Below are 18,704 nucleotides of genomic sequence, written 5' to 3'. Positions count from 1 at the left end.
CTTTACAAATTAAAACTTTCCCGTGATAACTTCAACTCGTTTTTCGTCGTGCATGTATACATGTACAAATGTTTTCTTGCTATATATAAATCTGAGCTACAAATTCAATTAACAATCAAGCGAATCAATGATAGAAATTTCCAGTCTTAACAAAAAAAAAAAAAAAAATCATTGAGTATTTGCTTGCATAACAGGCTTAACAGTAGCATGCTTCCATTCTCTCTTATGGGCAGTGTTGTCGTTGTACATTCTTCCATTCTCTCACCATATTTTATGTGTCGCGCCGCCACCATCTCCTCTCACAAAGACTCCACCCGACAACCCGACCGTCAAATCTGACACCCGAGCTTCAAGCCACAGCGATCGACCCACCAATTATTTGGTCGACGTCGTTTGAAATATTGACAACCTGACACCATCGGACGACCGGCGGTTTGGGCACCAACCCGACCCAAATCAATCAATGCCTAGCCCTACAAATTACATAGGGGTGGGTCGGTGTTAGTAACCGAACCGAATGGGGCAGACCGACTATCGAACCGATCCCAATTAGATGCCACAGGAAGGAGCTGCCATCATTCCGACGACGGTCGATTACCGACATTTTAGTGTTAGTTGGCGATAATGGAGGAGGCGATTCGAGATTTTGGTGGTCCGATGGGGTGGATTCAAGTTCATTCTGACACTGACTGGGTCGATGCGGTTCGGTAAGACTTCCAATACCAGAAAATCACTACATACGACCGAAACGATCGGTTCGGAGTTGGTCAGGAATAAAACCCAGCCCTAAAGTTACATATCGGATAACATGGTCCACAACATTCATTAGTGACTCATCCCGGTCTGGGATATGGTTAAAGTTGGGGCCATGTTCTAGCCAATTTGGATTTGGTTATAGTACATACTCAACTATTGGACTTCTTGTACCAGATTTGATGAAATTAGGGTCTCTAATACTTATGGGCCTTCTGACCAAAAAAACTTATGGGCCAAACAAACTCTAATGCCTAACAAAAAAAGCCCATGGGGCATGGGCCATGGCTATTGATAGCCTCCTCAGCTCCACCAAGCTCAGAACGACAGCACCCAGTACTCAGTCTCTCATTTTGCCACTTAACCATTAATTATGCAAACGCTCCTCTCGCCGGCGGCTCGCGCCGGCTTCTTATCGGCGGCGCCACCGCAGGCCGTCACGGTTCGGCCCTCGGCTTACCACCTTCCTCTACCACCAATCTCCGGACGCCACGTCCCCACCCTCCCCCTCTCTTCTTCTTCTTCTTATTCGCCACCTCTCCCTTCATATCCTGCTCCGACCCACAGTGGATTGAGGCTCTTCTTCAGCAGTATAAGGGCTTCTTCTACTCCAATCTCTCAGACCTTCTCTTCCCCTAACGATGAGTCCGAAAGGGCCAAGCTCGCTCAGGTTCTCCCTGTTCAACTCTGCTAATTTTTATTCTGTTTGGCTTCTGAGAAAATGTAGGAAAATAGAAGAAAGAAAATTCAAAATTTGTGATAAATTGAACCGAATTTGAACCATAATTACAACTTTAGAATGCTTAGTTGATGATTGATTGGAAAGTAAAGTGCTTTGGGTGGTGGGTGCTATTGTAGGTAGCGAAAAGATTGGAGAGCACGGCCAGGTATTTCAAGAGGTTGGGTGGTTTAGGGTTTTGGGGACAGCTGGTGTGCACTGTTGTGTCCGCCGTGATTCTTTCGTTTTCGGTTGTTATAACCGGCAAGGTTTCGTCGCCGCCTACTTTTTATGCCACTGCGGGTGGGATTGCGGCGGCGTTCATTTCGGTGTTCTGGTCATTTGGGTACATTCGTCTCTCGGATAAGCTTCGGAAAACTGCACTGGACCCTTCAAAGGTATTGTTGAATTGTCAATTGTGGGAAAGCTAATGCATTTATGATTGAAATTGATTCATATGGGTGGTTCAACAGTTAAACAGTTCAACTGTTTTTGTGCAAATGCTATGTTGCATGGACTTTGTGCTTAATGTGATGATGTGAAGTAGTATGGTAATGCTGATACGTTAATTTCTTGCGAACATCTGTTTTTTGCTTGCATATCAAATCTCTTTGAAGTGTTTCAGTCACTACAATAAGATAACAATGCAGTGTGTGTGTGTGTGTGTGTGTGTGTGTTTTTCAGTCCGAAATAAATTGTAACTACAACCACATTTCATTAACTTGGAACCCATGCAATTTAACTACTTTTGATATCTTCATGTGCTTTATCTGTTCTTTATTCTCCGTTGTGATTATCATCTTATTATTGAACATCTTATTGGAATTAGCTCATATTCTACTTGTTGAAATGCTTTGAAAGATCAGTTCATATTTAATAATTATCTGCCTCTGTTCTTCATACCTTTTGCCTTCTACATCTGTTCCACTGCTTATATACAGGCTCCTCCTCGCGCTGATGTTATAAAAAGCTTAAAAAATGGCATAGCACTAAACCTTTTGGGTATGGGTGCTACTGTTCTCGGCATGCAAGCCACGGTAGGACTGTTGGTCGCTAAGGCTCTTACTTCCTCTGCAAATCCGTATTACCAGGGTGTCGCTCCTGGTTACAGTCCTGTTCTTGCATTGGATGTGTTCTTGGTGCAGGTATTTCATGTCTCACTTCAATTTTCAATTCTGAAACATTAGATCATTTTGATTTCTCAATTCTGAAACATTAGATGTCACAATTCATAGTCATACCACCCCCCACCCCCAAATAGAAAAATGTCAATTTTTTATCAACTTTTTCTTTGTATTATGTGTGTACCACAACAAAAGTGGTAAACAGTTTTAGATAGTTTTTACTTTAAAAAATATACAGGTTTATCAACTTAATTCAATTTCCTATTCTGAAATTTTTGCCTCAGTGCCTGTGTTACTCTAAATCCTAAATTTACCATGTTCTAAATCATTGGCTGAAAACCCAACGAATAATAGGGCAAATAATTGTTGGATTTTCGTCCAATGGTTTCAAATATGGTAAACTGGTAAGTATGTGAACACTACTGCATATAGAATCACACATTAATAAAAAGTTTATCTTTTAAATTCAGCATGATCCAATCTTCCAATACATTAATGCCTAGAAATATCAGTCAAATGGAACCTGGATGCTTTACCATCATTGGAACATGTAAACCTAGTAGATTAACTTCTGATTCACTACCGAACCGAGAGTAGTTGAAGCAGGATTTTTATACGAGAAGCTTTGAGTGGGAAATGACTGATTTTTCCATCCATTCATTCCTCTTGCAGGCATCAGCAAACACAATCCTTTCTCATTTCCTGGGGCTTGTTTTCTCATTAGAGCTGTTACGGTCAGTGACAGTGCCACCTTCAGAAGGCATTCCCATTCCTAGGGTAGCATGAGTTCTGCCCCTCTACGTTGTTAACACTGTGTATTTGATGTTGAAGATGTTTTGAAGCCGTGATTGTTGATGAGTCAAGTAAATTTTTTCTTTTCTTCCATGATGTTATTATGACAAACTTAGTTCTGTATTATATTTGCAGATTTTGTTGCCTGTTTCCATTGCATTTTATTTGATTACAAGGACCACAGTACCTGGATTCTTGTAGGTAAAAGATTAAAACTTAATGGTAGGGTATTGGTTATTTAGCATATAGTACCAATAAAACAATTTTTGATTGTTCAGTTCAGAGTTTCAATTCTAGTAAGTACCACCAGTTTTCTCTACAAAACTCTGTAAGAATGAACGTACATAAGATCAGGATTTGCAAATTTACTAAAATTTTCTCTTCCAGCTTTTTTAACTAACTAGCTCTATGCCTTGTTGCATAATCCAGTTACAATTGTTATGTAGTCAGATTAAGCACAAATGAATTTAAAAAAAAAAAAATTGATTTATCGCACTCTCATAACTGGCTAACAGGGTTCAGCAATCAACAATAAACAATAATAATAAATATCAAATATTCTTTTACAAGAAATTTAGACAAAAAACCATTAAGCTTCTTCGAGATGCGGGGCTCAAGCACTTGAGTAAATTGATACTGCAATAACCACTTTTTTGGGCTCGTATCCAAACTTTTTAGGTTTTGTACCTCCAATGATCATTTTAACAAAAAAATAAAAATAAAATTATCTAAATAGAAAATTGTTAAGTCTCACCATCATTTCAATGTTTCATCAGCAAAATATTGTGTTTGCCTATTTATATAATTACAATTAGATAACTTGATGATTTTCAATTTTCGATTTTCTTACAAGGATCTAAGAAAAACCTAAACAATGGATAGTTCAAATTATGGAATCACTTTATAGAGCGAACTCAAAAGAGTGGTTGGTGCCTCATTAATTTACTTGCTGGTTAGGGATGGACTCCTTTGAAAAACATCGGCACGGGTTTACTGCTTTACCTAACTGAGCAGCTTCAGCGCTCCTAGAGTTTCATAAAAGTGACAAAATTCATCTAAACCTAAGAGTATGTCCGAGGTTCAATCCCAAGCAAGGTCCCTTAAAAATATAACTAGCACAAACTAATACAACATAAAACTATTGAAGCAACAAGTAAGAAAGACTTTTTGAAAAATTCTGCAAGTTTTGATGTGCAAATGTCACGCTCTTCAATTTTCTATGCAACCTTAGGAAGATTTGAGAACTCCAAGATAGCAACATACAACAATGAAATATAAAGCAGAGCAAACCTATACTTTCACATTTCCTTAGAATGACCACATTTTTTACTCTTTCGTCTCATAGAGATGAACATGGAAAGAATAACCACCAGATCCAATAATCCAATAACTATTGACCAAAAATCTAACAAGATTATAGGGTCCAAAGTCAAAACAATGTAACGCTGAAACTCAAACGTCGACCATGCTGTCTGGCTGTCAATATGTATAGCAACAGCATGTCAGCAAAAAGAAACCCGAAGTCTTCTTCATACGCTGAAAACAATCTCTAAGGCTGTAATCACACTTTTCTGAGCTCTGTGAGACCCTGCACCATATATAGATGTGCTACAGTGCATATCAGGAGCAACTAATGAAAGCACACACATACTAAGATCCTTAGATTCAGACAAATGGGTTGAACAATACCATACGAATGAGAAGTCCAAACATGTTGAAACCAATGTACACATAGATGGTGAAAGAATATGAATGCAAAGTCCTCATATTGGATGTCTATTCAAGGTGGAACCAGAAAGTTTTAGAGAGGGGCTATTATCATATGGAATTAACCTAAAAATATGTGTTTCGTATGTGCTTGTCCACACTATGGAAACTGGACTAACACCATACGAATTCCATTTGATAAGATTTAAATGAATCAGATTTTGTTACCACCGTGTGTCTTATAAAGGCAAATCTTCAAAAGGCAATATAATATGAATAAACCGTGATTTTGCAAAGACAAAAATATAAAAGCAAATTACTTCAAAATTAGAGCTGGAAAAACCCAATTTTTGTCAGTTTTATTATGTATCCAACAATGACGAAGTATAATTTTATAGTTAAATTATTCATATAGAAATGCACACCATAAAACAAAACATGATGCAGCACAACACAAAACATGACCATTTTTAAAGTAATACATCTAAGTATCATGAACTAAAAAATGGTTAAATTTTCATAGTAATAGGTGGTCCACATTTAAAAATCATAGAATAACACTTTATTTAGCAGGCAACGAGAATGCCTAAAATGACATGGCCTACACATGTCTATAGCACATTTTGCCATTTATGAGATTGTTCCATCCCCAAACAATGAAAAGAAAAAAAGAGTCACCCTTGAACCTTAGCTCAAATGGCATGGGTGGGATGGGGTGAAGGGTAGAACCTAGGTACAATTCCCCAGCAACCAAAAAAAAAAAAAGATAAAAAGAATTGCTGAACAGATGACACAAATTCAATTTCTATCATTTTGATATCGAGTGAGTTGCCATGATGATCATGTCATTTCAATGATTGACACAAAAAGATTTTTATGCATAATAAATGCCTATTTCAATAAAAGTTGAACTTGTAAGATCTCAAGAGAAACAACATTCCAAGTATCAAAATGCCATCAGGAGATGATAGACTTTGATGCAAAACAAATAAAAAACATTTCTTTTTTACTAGTATCAAACTCTCTTACAAATTCTGACCATATACCACAGGGGTTCACAAAAATACCGCTGCAATACAAATAACGATTCATCCTAAAGCATAATGAAACAAGAGATTCCAAACATTTTACTAGTCCACATGATGCATTAAATCAAGTACATCACCGATCACATCCTTCAACATGCGCACTATCCAAACAAAATACAGAAAGTCTATCAAATCCACAGTACAGATAGATTGAGCAAACCAGCATACATAACAAACATATCCACAAACTGTCAAGGATGAGGAAGAAGATATAATATAAATAGATTGACAGAATATTGTGTCAGAGAGGGAGAGCGAAATTACACTTACCTAGTACTTCTTCTCCTTGATAAATGACATCATAATCTTCTTTATTTTGCTGTCATCAAATTTCTTGTACTGTGTTTGTATTATTCTATGTGCTACTCTCAGCTTATCATCAATTTGTTCCTGATACTTATCATACAACACGGGTACTGAAAGACTAAGAAGAACCCCTGCATAAAAGTTAAAGAAATGTACATATAAATATATTAAACCTTGAAAGAATATGAACTTACAAAGACACAATGGGCAGCAAAGAGCTTACCAATGTAGGCAAGAGTGAGGAAGTTGAAGAGACTTCCAATGTAAGACGCTAACCACAAGCAAAAAGCAACCTGCAGACCCGAAGCAAGATTTCGAATAGTAAAATAAATCATGTTCAGTTCTATGTATTCCATAAAAAAAATATTAACCGCATTTGAACCATAAACCTCGGGGGGATGCAACTACGCCTAACCTGAAGAAAGACTTTCAAATTTCTGCCAATAGCAATGTCTCGTGCAATAGACAGCCCGCGATTCATCCAAACATGCAGTGCATCAGCAGCCTTCACAACAGTTGCCTCCGAGATTTCCAAATCAGGGAGAGGAGGCAATGGTCTGAATAAACAGCACATGTTTAATTTACCTCAAACAAAATAAACCCAATTCGAAGAACAGTAAAAATTCTTCCAATCTTTCCCAGAAATTTAATTCTACTTTTATTTTCCATTTCTTCATGGGGAAAATACTTATAATCTAAGCTAACAACATGGACATTTTTAGTATACAAAGGAAAGCAACGCAAATTGTGAAGAATTGAGGGGTACCTGTTGAGAAGGGAAGCAGATTTGGCCCAGAAGAAGAGGATGACCACAAGAAGCAGCAGGACATTAGCCACAAAGGACAAGAAGTTGTAACCGGCTCGCTCAAACAGGAACCACAAGGCCGTAGCAGAGGTCAGCAGCACAACACCTCCACTCCATTTCTTCCACAGAAGCACATCAGCAACTACCAAATCCAAAATTGAACACAATCAAATCAACCACGACGATATTTGTATTGTACAATATTCAATAACAATGTAGAGGTTGCATAAATTTAAATCTATCGGATGCTAAATGAGAAATTGGTCTTCGTCGTGATCAATTGAAGTAAAAGCGATCCAAAACCAAATCGGAATCAAATTGAAAGTATATGTATAAATTGTACGTGCATATATATATATATATTCATACGTGTGTATGTATAGAGGGAGAGGGAGAGGGAGAGATTGAGAGAGTACCAGAAGCACCGCCGAGAGCTTGATGAACGGAAATGCGACGAGGAGGCATAGATTCTCCCATGGAGATTTAGGGTTTGAGAAGAAAATTGAGAGAGATGAAGAGAGGTAGGTAATTTGGTAAGGAGGGAGATGGAAAATACGAAATGAAATTAATAAGAAATGGGAAGAAGGTTGATTTTGATTTTTGCCAAGGCGACTATCTTCTACAGTAAACACTTAACACAATATGCCCAAACTGCTCTCTGGGTCTCTGGGTCTCTGGGTCTCTGGGTAATTATAACTGCCCCTCCCATAAAATAAATGTTTTTCTAAGTATACATTTCATTTAATAAATACCCCATGGGACCCAGTAATAAAAGAGCAAATATGAAACAACTATGAACTTAATATTTTTTAATTTCGACTCTTGAATTTGGATTATATATTTGATTTGCCAGTCATTACACATATCTAATTTTTACACTGAATGGTCACATTGTTATAGAATATTACTCACACACAAAAATTTCAGATCATGAAAACTTTACTCCTTATCAAATAAAAATATTTCATTTATTAAGCCTTTATGAATTATGAATCGATTATGTCCTCACCAAAAATGAAGGGTCAAGTTGTGGTCTAAAATCTACTATAATGAACCAACTTATTGAAATAAATATGGTCGAGTTCTTCCATAATGTTTAAGTGGGTTCAAGTAATCTTATAAAAAAAATGGTGGGTTTAACTGTTTAAGTAACAAAAGTGCTTTTAAATTGATAGTGAAGTGCATTAGGTGAGATTTGGTAGGTTTGGTGATGCAGATCAACAGTCACTTATCATACTTCTTGTGATTGCAAGTAGACAAATAGTGCATGAGAATTTGATAACAAGCAAATGCAAATGCAAATGCACTCGATGGATCCATTAGGTGATTAGACTACTAGCTAGTTGGTAATTAGACTTTATTTATTATTAGTATGTTAAAAAATTATTGTTGGAATATTTGGTTTTACATGATTTGTTGTATTAACCATTATTGTTAAATTCTTCATTTCTTCCATCTCCAAGCCTAACGTGTTTAGCCACCACTCACACGCATTTGCCAATGATTTTATTGTATTGTAATGAAAATAACAAGAAAATAAATGAAGTTGAAAAAATGACATAGAAAGGTGTGGTAACTCTGTCATATCTAAAAGAAAGAAGAAAAACATATTTTGATACACACCCTTTCCAACATGAAGTTTTACCTACTAATGAGTAACTTCAACTAAAATATATCCCAAAATTGATTTGAGATACTTTGTTTCGTTTAAAACTGAAAGTTCCCTACTAATTTTGATATTCACATTTGTTGTATCACTACTTTGGTGGGGATGAATTTTGAGATTTATAAATTTGGATTGACATTGTTAAAATTACAAAAGTAGCCCTAAGCACGACTTGAGATCCTATAGTACTGTATATACCTCATACATATGGGCGGGATGAGGCATGGTTTTTAACAAAAAAAAGTCCATTAATAAGGCTATTTAGTGGAAGTATGTTTCCTATTAATGAAACTTCCAAGTTAAAGAATCTCGGTAATGACAATTATGTGGACCTGCTCAACACATTGGGCATATAAACGTAAACTGAATTTTTTTTTTTTTTCCAAAAGTGTGCAACCACAAATATGCTCAACACATTGGGCATCCATAGCCCCTCTTAGTCCCTTGTATGTTCCCCACTGCTTGAACCAACGCATCAAACTAAAACAAAGCACAAAATGGTTCAGTTTGCAGCTTCATCATCAGAGTTCTCCTCATCGTCTGAGGACTCTCCTTTCTGATTCTCTTCGCCACCTGAATTCGTTTTGCTCTTCTTCTCTCTTTTTCTCTGCTTTTTCTTTTGCCGTTTCAAACGCTTCTTTGCTGTCCGCTCTTCAGCTGCTTTCAATCTTTCCTCCCTTCTCATATTGAACTCGGCCACTTCTTTCCTTCGCTGATAGTCCACCTCCATCCTAGCAAGCCTGTCTTGCTCTTTACGTCTCATCTGCCGATACTGTGGGAGAAAGTATATGTTAAATTAAGCTGCTAGCTTACTGTCTAACAGATCATAACCAATCGCATACTCATGTCACACAAAAAGCATATGCATGAACAGTACATTATATTTTTATACGTTCAGATACAGATCTAATGGTATCAGCCCATTAAGACTGATCCAACATCAAACTCAAAATCATAGAGAAAAGAAATAAGCAGTTTCCGCTAGATTTTATTGCAGTAACCTAGGGGTCAGCTGTGTTGGCTTCATGCCAACTTTCCCCACGCTGAGCAGAGTACAAATCTAGGAAATTCTTGTCCCAAAGTTTTAGCTCGAAAACACCTACATTCTACTGCATTGATCAAGATAGAAGGAGGTTTGTCCATCCATTGTGCACATAATAACAAGCTACAACTTTCCAAAGAGTACAGTACATTGTTTAAATCAAGAAGGGTCCCCATATTAGGGCAGAAAACACTAATGCAGAGAGAAAGATAGAAAGATTCATCTACAAGAGAAACAATTCTGCAAAAGTGAAGATTAATAGTCAATGATAAGGGATCAATACACAAGATTTATCATGCAGTTCAATCCACATGCAAAAGTGAATGAGATTCACAACCTTGTGCCACCCTAGTGTAGAATTGGATTAGTAGTCAAGATTTATCATGCAGCCCACACACCCCAAACCCCTTCAGCCAACTTGGCCCAGCTTCTGAGCACCAAGAGTGAACAGAAAAATGTACCATGTTTACACCAATCCAAATACGAGACTTGCTTTATTCCATGACAAAAATAAAAATCTTAATCACCAAAAAGAGGGCATAATTACAACACTTAGAATCTTATTAACACATTGTTCTACTCTATGGACATCATTCAGAAATGGCCCTAATGTAGTGTAAGTTGTTTACCCAATTTGACCCAGCTCATACAATATAACATCAGCAAATCTCAATGTACTAGCAGTGAGTCTGACTAAAATAGAGAAAGGCTTCCTGAATCACAAATTAAAAAATCCTAATCCCAAAATTAGAAAAGCCCTAATCCCCTACGAGAGGGTCTAAGAGAGCTCACAGTCCCAGCGCACCCACTCTATGCATGGGATGAAAAACATTCATACACCACCTTATATCTAGAAAATCCCAATTTGATTGCTGACATTCTTGTCAAAATCAAAACCCTAATCCCCTAAGTACATGACTCATGTTTGTCCGCAGCTGTCTAAATTCCGATTAACCAACCCCAAGGTAATACTAAATCGTCAATCGGACTCCGATTTGTTCAATAATTTCGTCAAATAAATAAGCATGAACATCTAATGCATACAATCACAACGCAAATCATAGTGCACATTGTGATAGTGGTTCCGCATGTAACCTACCTGGTGAAAGTCGCCGGAGCCGGAGCCAGCGGAGCTGCCGGAGGTGTTGCTGACGCGGACGGGGACGTTCTCGAGAATCCGCCGGAGCTTGATCTCGATGTCCTCTTCCTCCTCCTTGAACACGGGAGGTGTATACTCGACGAGCGCCGTCGATGCGGTAGTTGTCGGCGGCGGCGGCCTCGGCGGTAGCTGCGCTAGTTTCCTCTGGGGAGCCGCCACCAGCTGTAAGTCCCCGTCGTTAGGTCTGCCGGACGACATGTCGTATGAGCCAAAGCCCTAATTATCTGATTCGGGTTTGGGGTGGTATCAGAATTTGTGAATTTTGAGATTGAGGAAGCGTAGACTGGAGAGGGAGTGTTTTTATTGTGGGTTTGATTTAGCGCCACAGTTGCGATTCGAAGAGGGTTCGTTATATGTTGCTGTATTGGGTTGGGCTGGGCTCTACCCAGGCCCAAATATGTTCGGGTTCATGGCTTTTAATTTTTTTTTATATTTCTTTTCATAAAACTGCATAATATACTATACAACAAGGCCACGAGAGCAACCAGCCCCCAATTGGTCAAGCTGAAAAAACTTGACCAGCTGAAGGCGGAAGAGAGCGAATCCAGACTTGGGATGATTCCATATGAGCGTGGCCTTTTGTAAGTCAAAGAAAAATCAAGAAACAAAATCATGTAGTGCTACTCCGCCTTCGGAGAAAAACTTATATGGAGTCGTTTTTGTCGATGGTTGGATTGGATGACACAACATTTTAATTAAAAAATAATATATGTTCAAATTTGATAATGATTTTTTATTTTGTAAACACTTGTGAGCACAGATACTCTACAATCTTATTTGTACCGATATTGTGTTTACACCTAAATTATGTCATTTAGACTTCCATTTGATTACAATGCAAATCATAAACAATAAACTCAAAATCCAATATGCTTAAAGTACCTCAAACCCAAAGCCTAGCTAGCTAATACTTTGTGCTCATCACAGATGCATTATTTGGTACTTAGGTTTCATCAATAAGTGTACCCATTTTCCTCCATTCACCAAAAGAAACGGAATATTGCAGACCTTTTTCAGATGGTTTGGATCTGGTTCAATATGTGTAAAGAATGCAGCCAACCTTTTCCTTTCTTCATCCCCTAGCTTTTATTTTCTCGCATATCAACGGAATATACAGAGTAATTAAAGAACAAAACAAAAGCAAAGGCCAGGCTTTAAGCCTTTAAGCAATAAGCATTATTATTAATTAATTCTTTTTATAGGTGCAGAGTGCATAGCCAAAGCCCAAAGGCAAGCTTCGGCTTTTTAAAACATTAAACGAAACATCCTCGATTCTTCGTACCCACGTGTAAATCGTTGTTAAGAATTCACATTAACAACATTGTTTAATTAATTAATGCACACCCATAATCCAATGCATGATGTATATAATTAATTATATAATTTTTTAATACAACATACCTAAACGAACCAACATGTACTTCTGGTAAAGGATATGGTCTGTTGTTGAACCAGACCTTGTATCCCCATAACGGACAGTTTGGTTTTGGTTTCAGCCCATTCGACGGTCACCCCAAACGTTGTCGTGTGATGATTAAAATAGAATTTAAAAGCCCAAATATCTAAATGCAATGCAATCATGTGCAGTTCCTGGGGAAAGCAGCATTCATCTCACTGTTCATGATGGATATATATATATATATATATACATCTCTCTCCCTCTGACGACGAAACATCCTCGATTGTTCATAAATCTGAATCACATGTACTGATTTTATCCAAAAGAAAAAAAGGAAAAAATAGTTCGAATACAATCAGTACATGTGAATCTGTTTTTTTTTTTTTTAATGCATGCTTTATTCTTATAAACATAATTAAAGATTAAATGAAATTATACTCTTCCATTAATAAACCAATTTCTCTTTTTTTTTTCCCTTTTCCATCCCTCACCTTCTATATTATATGGAAAATTCTTAAATATACGAGTGATATATATATATCTATATACAGTGAGTCTCTCACATTTAGTACATCACCATAATTAATGAATCTGCACTTCTCCTCATACAATTATTATACGTCGATTTTAAGGTTTCTGAACTTTTCACAACAATCACATGAACAAATAATTTGACCAAAACGATTAAGCTTCGACCTTGCTTATGATTTAATCTAATCATTATATTAAAATTTATAAATTATAACACACTATGAATCATGTATAAGTTAATTAATGTGTGATGTTGTATTGAATAAAAAAAAAAAAGCCAAAACGAGCTATGGCCTTGCAGAGAATTTAATTGAATCCTTACATAACACACAATGGTCTTGATTGTTTAGTGCTTAAGATTTGATTAAATAGGTTGTTAACTTATTAGATTCATGGTATATTGAAAAAAGAAACAGAAGCTAACAAATAAATTTTGTCCAAATCGAAGGAAGACGTATTACTGTATTAATCATAAAAGATTAATATCCCACCACTTTGTGGGGATTAGAAGGGATACATTTCCCTTATAACTAACTCATATTATTCCTTTAACTTAAACAAAAGAAAAAAAAGTATTAAACCAAATTGTGTACAAAACCAACAATTTGTAAAGTATAAGACCAAAATTGTAATAGATTTGACGGTTAATGAACGAAAATGCTAACGTGTCATTGAATTGTAATGATTTATAAAGTAAAAGATCAAAATCAACTGAAAGTACATAAATGAAAATGAAACTTGGCCTAAACTATGGGGTCCAAAAGTAAAATTTAGCCCAATAAGAATATATATGATAAAGGTTGCTTAGCATAAGTCTTATTATACTAGACTCTCTAGTAAAATAATATTTCTTATATATTTATATTATTTATTTTGAATTACCTCTCAACCTTGGCCTAAACCAAAATTGAAAATCTGAATTTAACTCTAATTAAGTCAAATTCGATTATTGACCTAATGTAATTAAATATGAGACTTTACCATTATATTAAATTGGAAGATAATATACATTCTCTAATTTTACTCTCGTATCTATTAATGCATCGCTTAGTTATCATTCTATATACCTTACCCTTATCATGTTGTACACTCTTAACCATTGCAGGTTAAAACTCCACTCTTTGATTAATTCTAAAGTTTTAATGTTTCAAACACCATTCTCACATGTGTGACAGAGTGACACTACATCACAATAACTAATAGAGATAGAGAAGTTTTTCTCATTTGTTAATATAACGAGATAAGTGTTATTTTACTTTTTAGACTACTGCACTTGTATCATTTTTTTTTTCAAACTTATAATTTGAAAAATTAAGATACTTAACTTTTTAAATTTTAATTTTAATTTTTCAAATTAGAAGTCTGAAAAGTAATCTCTAATTTTTTTATTTGTTAAAAATGTAGGTGTAGAGTTGATTGGTTGCAAGGTATTAAATTTCGTTTTTTAGGGATTTGAAATCGAAACACATGTTTGATAATTTTCGTGAAGATTTCGCCGAAATTTACCGAAATTTATCAAAATTTTCCTATTTTCTATTTTCTCCAACTTCATAATTTCATAAAAAATAGCTCGAGACTCCAAATAATTCACCGAAAAATTCTACGGACTCGTATTGATGAGTACTAATTTCCTATGATCTCAAAATAGTCAAATTGCTTTCAAAAAAAATTATGAAAAAGCTTACTCTCATAATTTAATTCTAAAAATAATAATAATTGCCAAATTCTTGAATTTTATTTTCTAAAATTCATTTCCACACAACTAAGATCTAAAACCACAACCAAAGGTCTAAGTTAGTCAAAATAAACTTAAAGAAATTTCTAATTCCTTTAAACAAACCTTAAAACAGATTTGAAAAATTTAAGTAACAAAATTACCATAAGCTAAAATTTGAGTTGTTACACTCAGTGAAGACAAAGCTTGACTAGGTGAGAGGCACGAAAAAAAAGGAAGGAAAGATAAAATAAAAAAAAAGATTGTAGAGAGATGCACGGGGAAAAAAAGTAAAGAAAAAAAATAAAAGAGAAAAAAGGAGGGGGGGTTTGGGGCCTTTGGGCAATTGGAAAGAAAAAAAAAAGTTTGAAATTTCGTTTAGTTATTTTATATCTTAAACTCTAATACATTTCTATATAAAAAAATAATTAAAAGTATTCTAAAGAGCCTAAAACATAATATCCTAAAGACTATAAAGTATATAAGGTTTAATATATAAATTATAGAATATAAAGAGTATTAGGGTATATAGAGTATATAGAGTATTAGGGTTTAGATTTTAATGTATAATTAAATTATATACTATAAAGAATATACTAATTTTATTTAACAGTATTTGCTCTAGTGCGCATTATATTCACCTTATATCACATGAAACCTACTATATAATTTTATTTTTTCAATATTTTTTATCAATTTAGTAGATAATATGTTAAATAAACATATGGTAAGTTTTATTAAAAATTTTCTTATTTTGATAGCAATTTTTATCGTTTCCGCCTACTTTTTATTAAAATTTAAAAATCTTCGAAATTTTCATCAAAATTTCTTTGAAATTCCAAATTTAATTCCTTGATTGGTCGTCAACATTAGCCCACAAAAAATGTATATAAAACAAACAAATTTATTGGTCTCTTTCTCCCATTTTCTTCAACATTTAATTCCTTGATATCATTGGGTACAGACTGTACAGTATAGGGTACATGATGTACATGAATCGAATGATTCAATTTTCAAGCCATTTAAAGCCATTTAACGAATCAGAAAGCGTGTTTGTAGGAAAACACACTAAACAATTACCAAACAAACCGCAGTCGGTAGGTAGCTGCTGCATCAACAGAAATCCGGTACTAATCCGTTGATGGATATCTGTTTTAGTTAAGCAATTAATCAATCTATTAATTACTAATTAATTCAATTGCAACAAATCCAAATTCAAATTTTAAACTTAATAGGACAAGACTGCGGCGTCGTTTAATAGAGACTGTTGGGAAGTTGCCCAATGAATGACCGCCTAATGTCGGTGGATTCTCAAGGCCGTTGTATCAGCCGTGCGCCAGGTATACAGCCTGGACTGACAGCTTGTCAGTCACGACCCGATTTCCCATTCCGCGACCGGTCTTGTCGTTTTCTCCACCTCAGCACTTCCGTTCACCCCAAATTAACAAAATAAAAAACAATTCAATAAAAAGAAAGTTAGAAAAATCGAACCAAAATCTCTCACTCACGTAATGCTCTCCAGCCTGGCTCAGTCAAACTTATCCCCTCAACTGCCTTCAGTGTCACTCTCTCCAATTTCTCGCGATATTTTCCCTCTCCTTTCCCTTTCCTTCCCGCTTCCAGTAACTTCCATAACTTCACCAGTCAAAACGGGAAACTAACTCTCAAAAAACCAAAAACCCTTGCTCTGCTTCTCGAGAAATTCCGAAATTACCCACCGAGATTTTAGTGAGGAGGATTCTCAGCAATCAATCCACAGGGTCTACGTGTCAACGCGCGCATGGTGGTTATACAGCTGTAGAGTGATGTAACGGGTAACGTAAAGGCAGTAACCGGTTGCCAGAACGCTTTATTACCCGATTTGGTTAACCGGCCCAATCAGTTGCCCTAGCCCCTCCCTTTATAAACCCTCTCTCATACTCTTCTCTCCCTCCTACCTCTCGCTTTCTCCCCAAAATTCACAGAGGCTCTCTCTCTCTCACCGCCTCTCCAAATCGTACTCCTTTTTCTTTTTTTATTCGGTCCTTTTAGATTTCGATTTTTCTCCTAGGGTTAGGGTTTGATTATTCGAATGGACAATCATCGAGAATTGGCGATGGAGTCATCGTCGACGGCGCAGAGAGAACTGGACAGGGTGAAGGGCCCGTGGAGCCCCGAAGAGGACGATCTTCTCCGCAAGCTCGTGCAGCGCCATGGCGCTCGAAACTGGTCGTTGATAAGCAAATCGATCCCCGGCCGCTCCGGCAAGTCGTGCCGGCTCCGATGGTGCAACCAGCTCTCGCCGGAGGTCGAGCACCGCGCCTTCACGCCCGACGAGGACCAGATCATTGCCGACGCGCACTCCAAGTACGGCAACAAGTGGGCCACCATCGCCAGACTCCTCAACGGCCGTACGGACAATGCTATCAAGAACCACTGGAACTCCACCCTGAAGCGCAAGTTCTCGTCGGTGGTGGTCGACGACTGCGGTGCTACCATCGTCGATCATCATAGGCCGGAGAAGAAGCCGGCGGTTGCGAATAATCAGGTGTCGCCCATGTCGGTTTCGGGTCTCTGCTATAGTCCGTCGAGCCCTTCCGGATCCGACGTCAGCGATTCGGGTCTGCCGGCAATCTCATCGTCTCAAGCGTTTCGGCCTGCGGCTAGAGCCACCGGTACAATCTTATCTCCTGAGTCGCCTCCGAGTCTCAACACCGAGCCATCGACTCTGCTGACTCTGTCTTTACCTGGAATCGAGTCGGCGCCGCACGAGTTGCTGCCAAACCTCGACACGGCTTCGCGCCGAGAACAGAGGACAACGGCGTTGCAGCCTCGCCAGCCTGGGGACGACAATAACAGCAATTCGATGTCGTTTGGGCCTGAATTTTTGTCTGTGATGCAGGAGATGATAAGGAAGGAAGTGAGGAGTTACATGGAGGTTATGTGTTTGCACAGTGAGGGTTCAATGAGGAATGCTGGGGTTAAGCGCATTGGGATCACCAAGCTTGATTGATTGATTGATTAAGCAGCAAATCACAGAACTTAAAATCAAAAAATCGAGATTAGAGTTAAGTAATCAGAATTAGGGAGAGTTGATCAAGAAGAAGAAGCAGTTATACAGTTGGGCCTTTCTTTTTCTTTTTTTCTTATTTCGGGGAAAAAAATAATTTTGAGAATGTACAGAGACTCAGAGAGAGCTAAGAGGGAAGGTGCAGAAGAAGACGAAAATTATAAATTCGAGTTTTTGCTTTGGTTATGGTTTATTTAGACATGTTCGAAGTTCAAATTAAGCAAAATCGCTGTTTCTCTTGGCGTTTATTTTTCACTTGTTTTCTCTTTTAGATTCTGCGGTTTCTTTTGATTTGAGTGAAGTGTGAACAGTGTTTTGAAATTCCAACTATATAACTGATTTTTTGGCGCATGAAAAATGTATTAAATAAAAAATTGAAACATCGTTATTTAAATAGGGTACGGTGTATACTGGGTGATGGTACAAGTTTAGGACGGAAAGCATTGCGTGGTTGGACTTTTGACTTTTCAATTTGTTTTATATTAGGTGAGTGGGGCCCCTGGGGTTTTTAACTTTATATTCATTTCGTGGTAGTGGGTACAGTATTGTCAGAACGCGCCGTCTTTGTGAATATACAATTAACCTTTTCTTGTAAATTATGCTTTGCCAAAACAAAAACAAAAAGCTTTGCCCAAATCCCTGGCCAGAAAAAAATGGTTTTTCCCAAATCCACGAGAAGTGTGAGATTTTAAATTGGAAGAAAGTTTTTTTGTAAAAGAGGATAATAAATCTAGAGAAATACTTTGGTATTCAGGATTCTCTTGCTTCTCAAAATTGATGTGGCCCAATGTGATTAAGTCATGTGTTATTTTCTATATAATTTAAATAAAGTCTAAGAATAACTTAGTTAT

The 18,704-nt window shown here is 36.8% G+C and overlaps 3 protein-coding genes and 1 pseudogene across 3 annotated transcripts; 2 read left to right on the top strand and 2 right to left on the bottom strand.

Moving 5' to 3' along the window:
* The first annotated feature begins 1,067 nt into the window (after nt 1-1,067).
* Nucleotides 1,068-3,533, top strand: TIC21 (translocon at inner membrane of chloroplasts 21). The gene is made up of 4 exons (XM_086254357.1): nt 1,068-1,423; nt 1,612-1,869; nt 2,413-2,616; nt 3,268-3,533. The coding sequence occupies exons 1-4, from the start codon at nt 1,127-1,129 to the stop codon at nt 3,379-3,381; spliced, it is 873 nt and encodes a 290-aa protein (XP_086110483.1). The 5' UTR covers nt 1,068-1,126; the 3' UTR covers nt 3,382-3,533.
* A 1,124-nt stretch (nt 3,534-4,657) lies between these two features.
* LOC147276679 (Reticulon family protein) lies at nt 4,658-7,959 on the bottom strand. Its single transcript, XM_086254358.1, has 6 exons — nt 7,710-7,959; nt 7,255-7,435; nt 6,904-7,045; nt 6,712-6,781; nt 6,453-6,619; nt 4,658-4,975 (listed from the first exon to the last, which is right to left on the bottom strand). The coding sequence occupies exons 1-5, from the start codon at nt 7,768-7,770 to the stop codon at nt 6,453-6,455; spliced, it is 621 nt and encodes a 206-aa protein (XP_086110484.1). The 5' UTR covers nt 7,771-7,959; the 3' UTR covers nt 4,658-4,975.
* A 1,353-nt stretch (nt 7,960-9,312) lies between these two features.
* LOC147276678 (PRKR-interacting protein) lies at nt 9,313-11,457 on the bottom strand. Its single transcript, XM_086254899.1, has 2 exons — nt 11,101-11,457; nt 9,313-9,731 (listed from the first exon to the last, which is right to left on the bottom strand). The coding sequence occupies exons 1-2, from the start codon at nt 11,356-11,358 to the stop codon at nt 9,462-9,464; spliced, it is 528 nt and encodes a 175-aa protein (XP_086111025.1). The 5' UTR covers nt 11,359-11,457; the 3' UTR covers nt 9,313-9,461.
* A 5,303-nt stretch (nt 11,458-16,760) lies between these two features.
* LOC147276677 (transcription factor MYB44 pseudogene) lies at nt 16,761-18,108 on the top strand (annotated as a pseudogene).
* The last annotated feature ends 596 nt before the right edge of the window (nt 18,109-18,704 follow it).

This window comes from Dryas octopetala, chromosome 8 (assembly GCF_963921425.1).
Source record: "Dryas octopetala chromosome 8, drDryOcto1.1, whole genome shotgun sequence".
NCBI lineage: Eukaryota > Viridiplantae > Streptophyta > Magnoliopsida > Rosales > Rosaceae > Dryas > Dryas octopetala.
This window is presented reverse-complemented; position numbering and strand designations above follow the sequence as displayed.

Bases quoted from the DNA above. Each gene is read 5' to 3' on its own strand.
- TIC21 (XM_086254357.1), top strand. From the start codon at position 1,127: ATGCAAACGCTCCTCTCGCCGGCGGCTCGCGCCGGCTTCTTATCGGCG. The intron at 1,424-1,611 runs GTTCTCCCTGTT...GTGCTATTGTAG, and splicing joins AAAGGGCCAAGCTCGCTCAG to GTAGCGAAAAGATTGGAGAG. The intron at 2,617-3,267 runs GTATTTCATGTC...TTCCTCTTGCAG, and splicing joins TGGATGTGTTCTTGGTGCAG to GCATCAGCAAACACAATCCT.
- LOC147276679 (XM_086254358.1), bottom strand. From the start codon at position 7,770: ATGGGAGAATCTATGCCTCCTCGTCGCATTTCCGTTCATCAAGCTCTC. The intron at 7,436-7,709 runs GTACTCTCTCAA...TGGATTTGGTAG, and splicing joins AGCTCTCGGCGGTGCTTCTG to TTGCTGATGTGCTTCTGTGG. The intron at 7,046-7,254 runs GTACCCCTCAAT...CTGTTTATTCAG, and splicing joins TCTGCTTCCCTTCTCAACAG to ACCATTGCCTCCTCTCCCTG.
- LOC147276678 (XM_086254899.1), bottom strand. From the start codon at position 11,358: ATGTCGTCCGGCAGACCTAACGACGGGGACTTACAGCTGGTGGCGGCT. The intron at 9,732-11,100 runs GTAGGTTACATG...TTTCTCCCACAG, and splicing joins GCTCCGGCGACTTTCACCAG to TATCGGCAGATGAGACGTAA.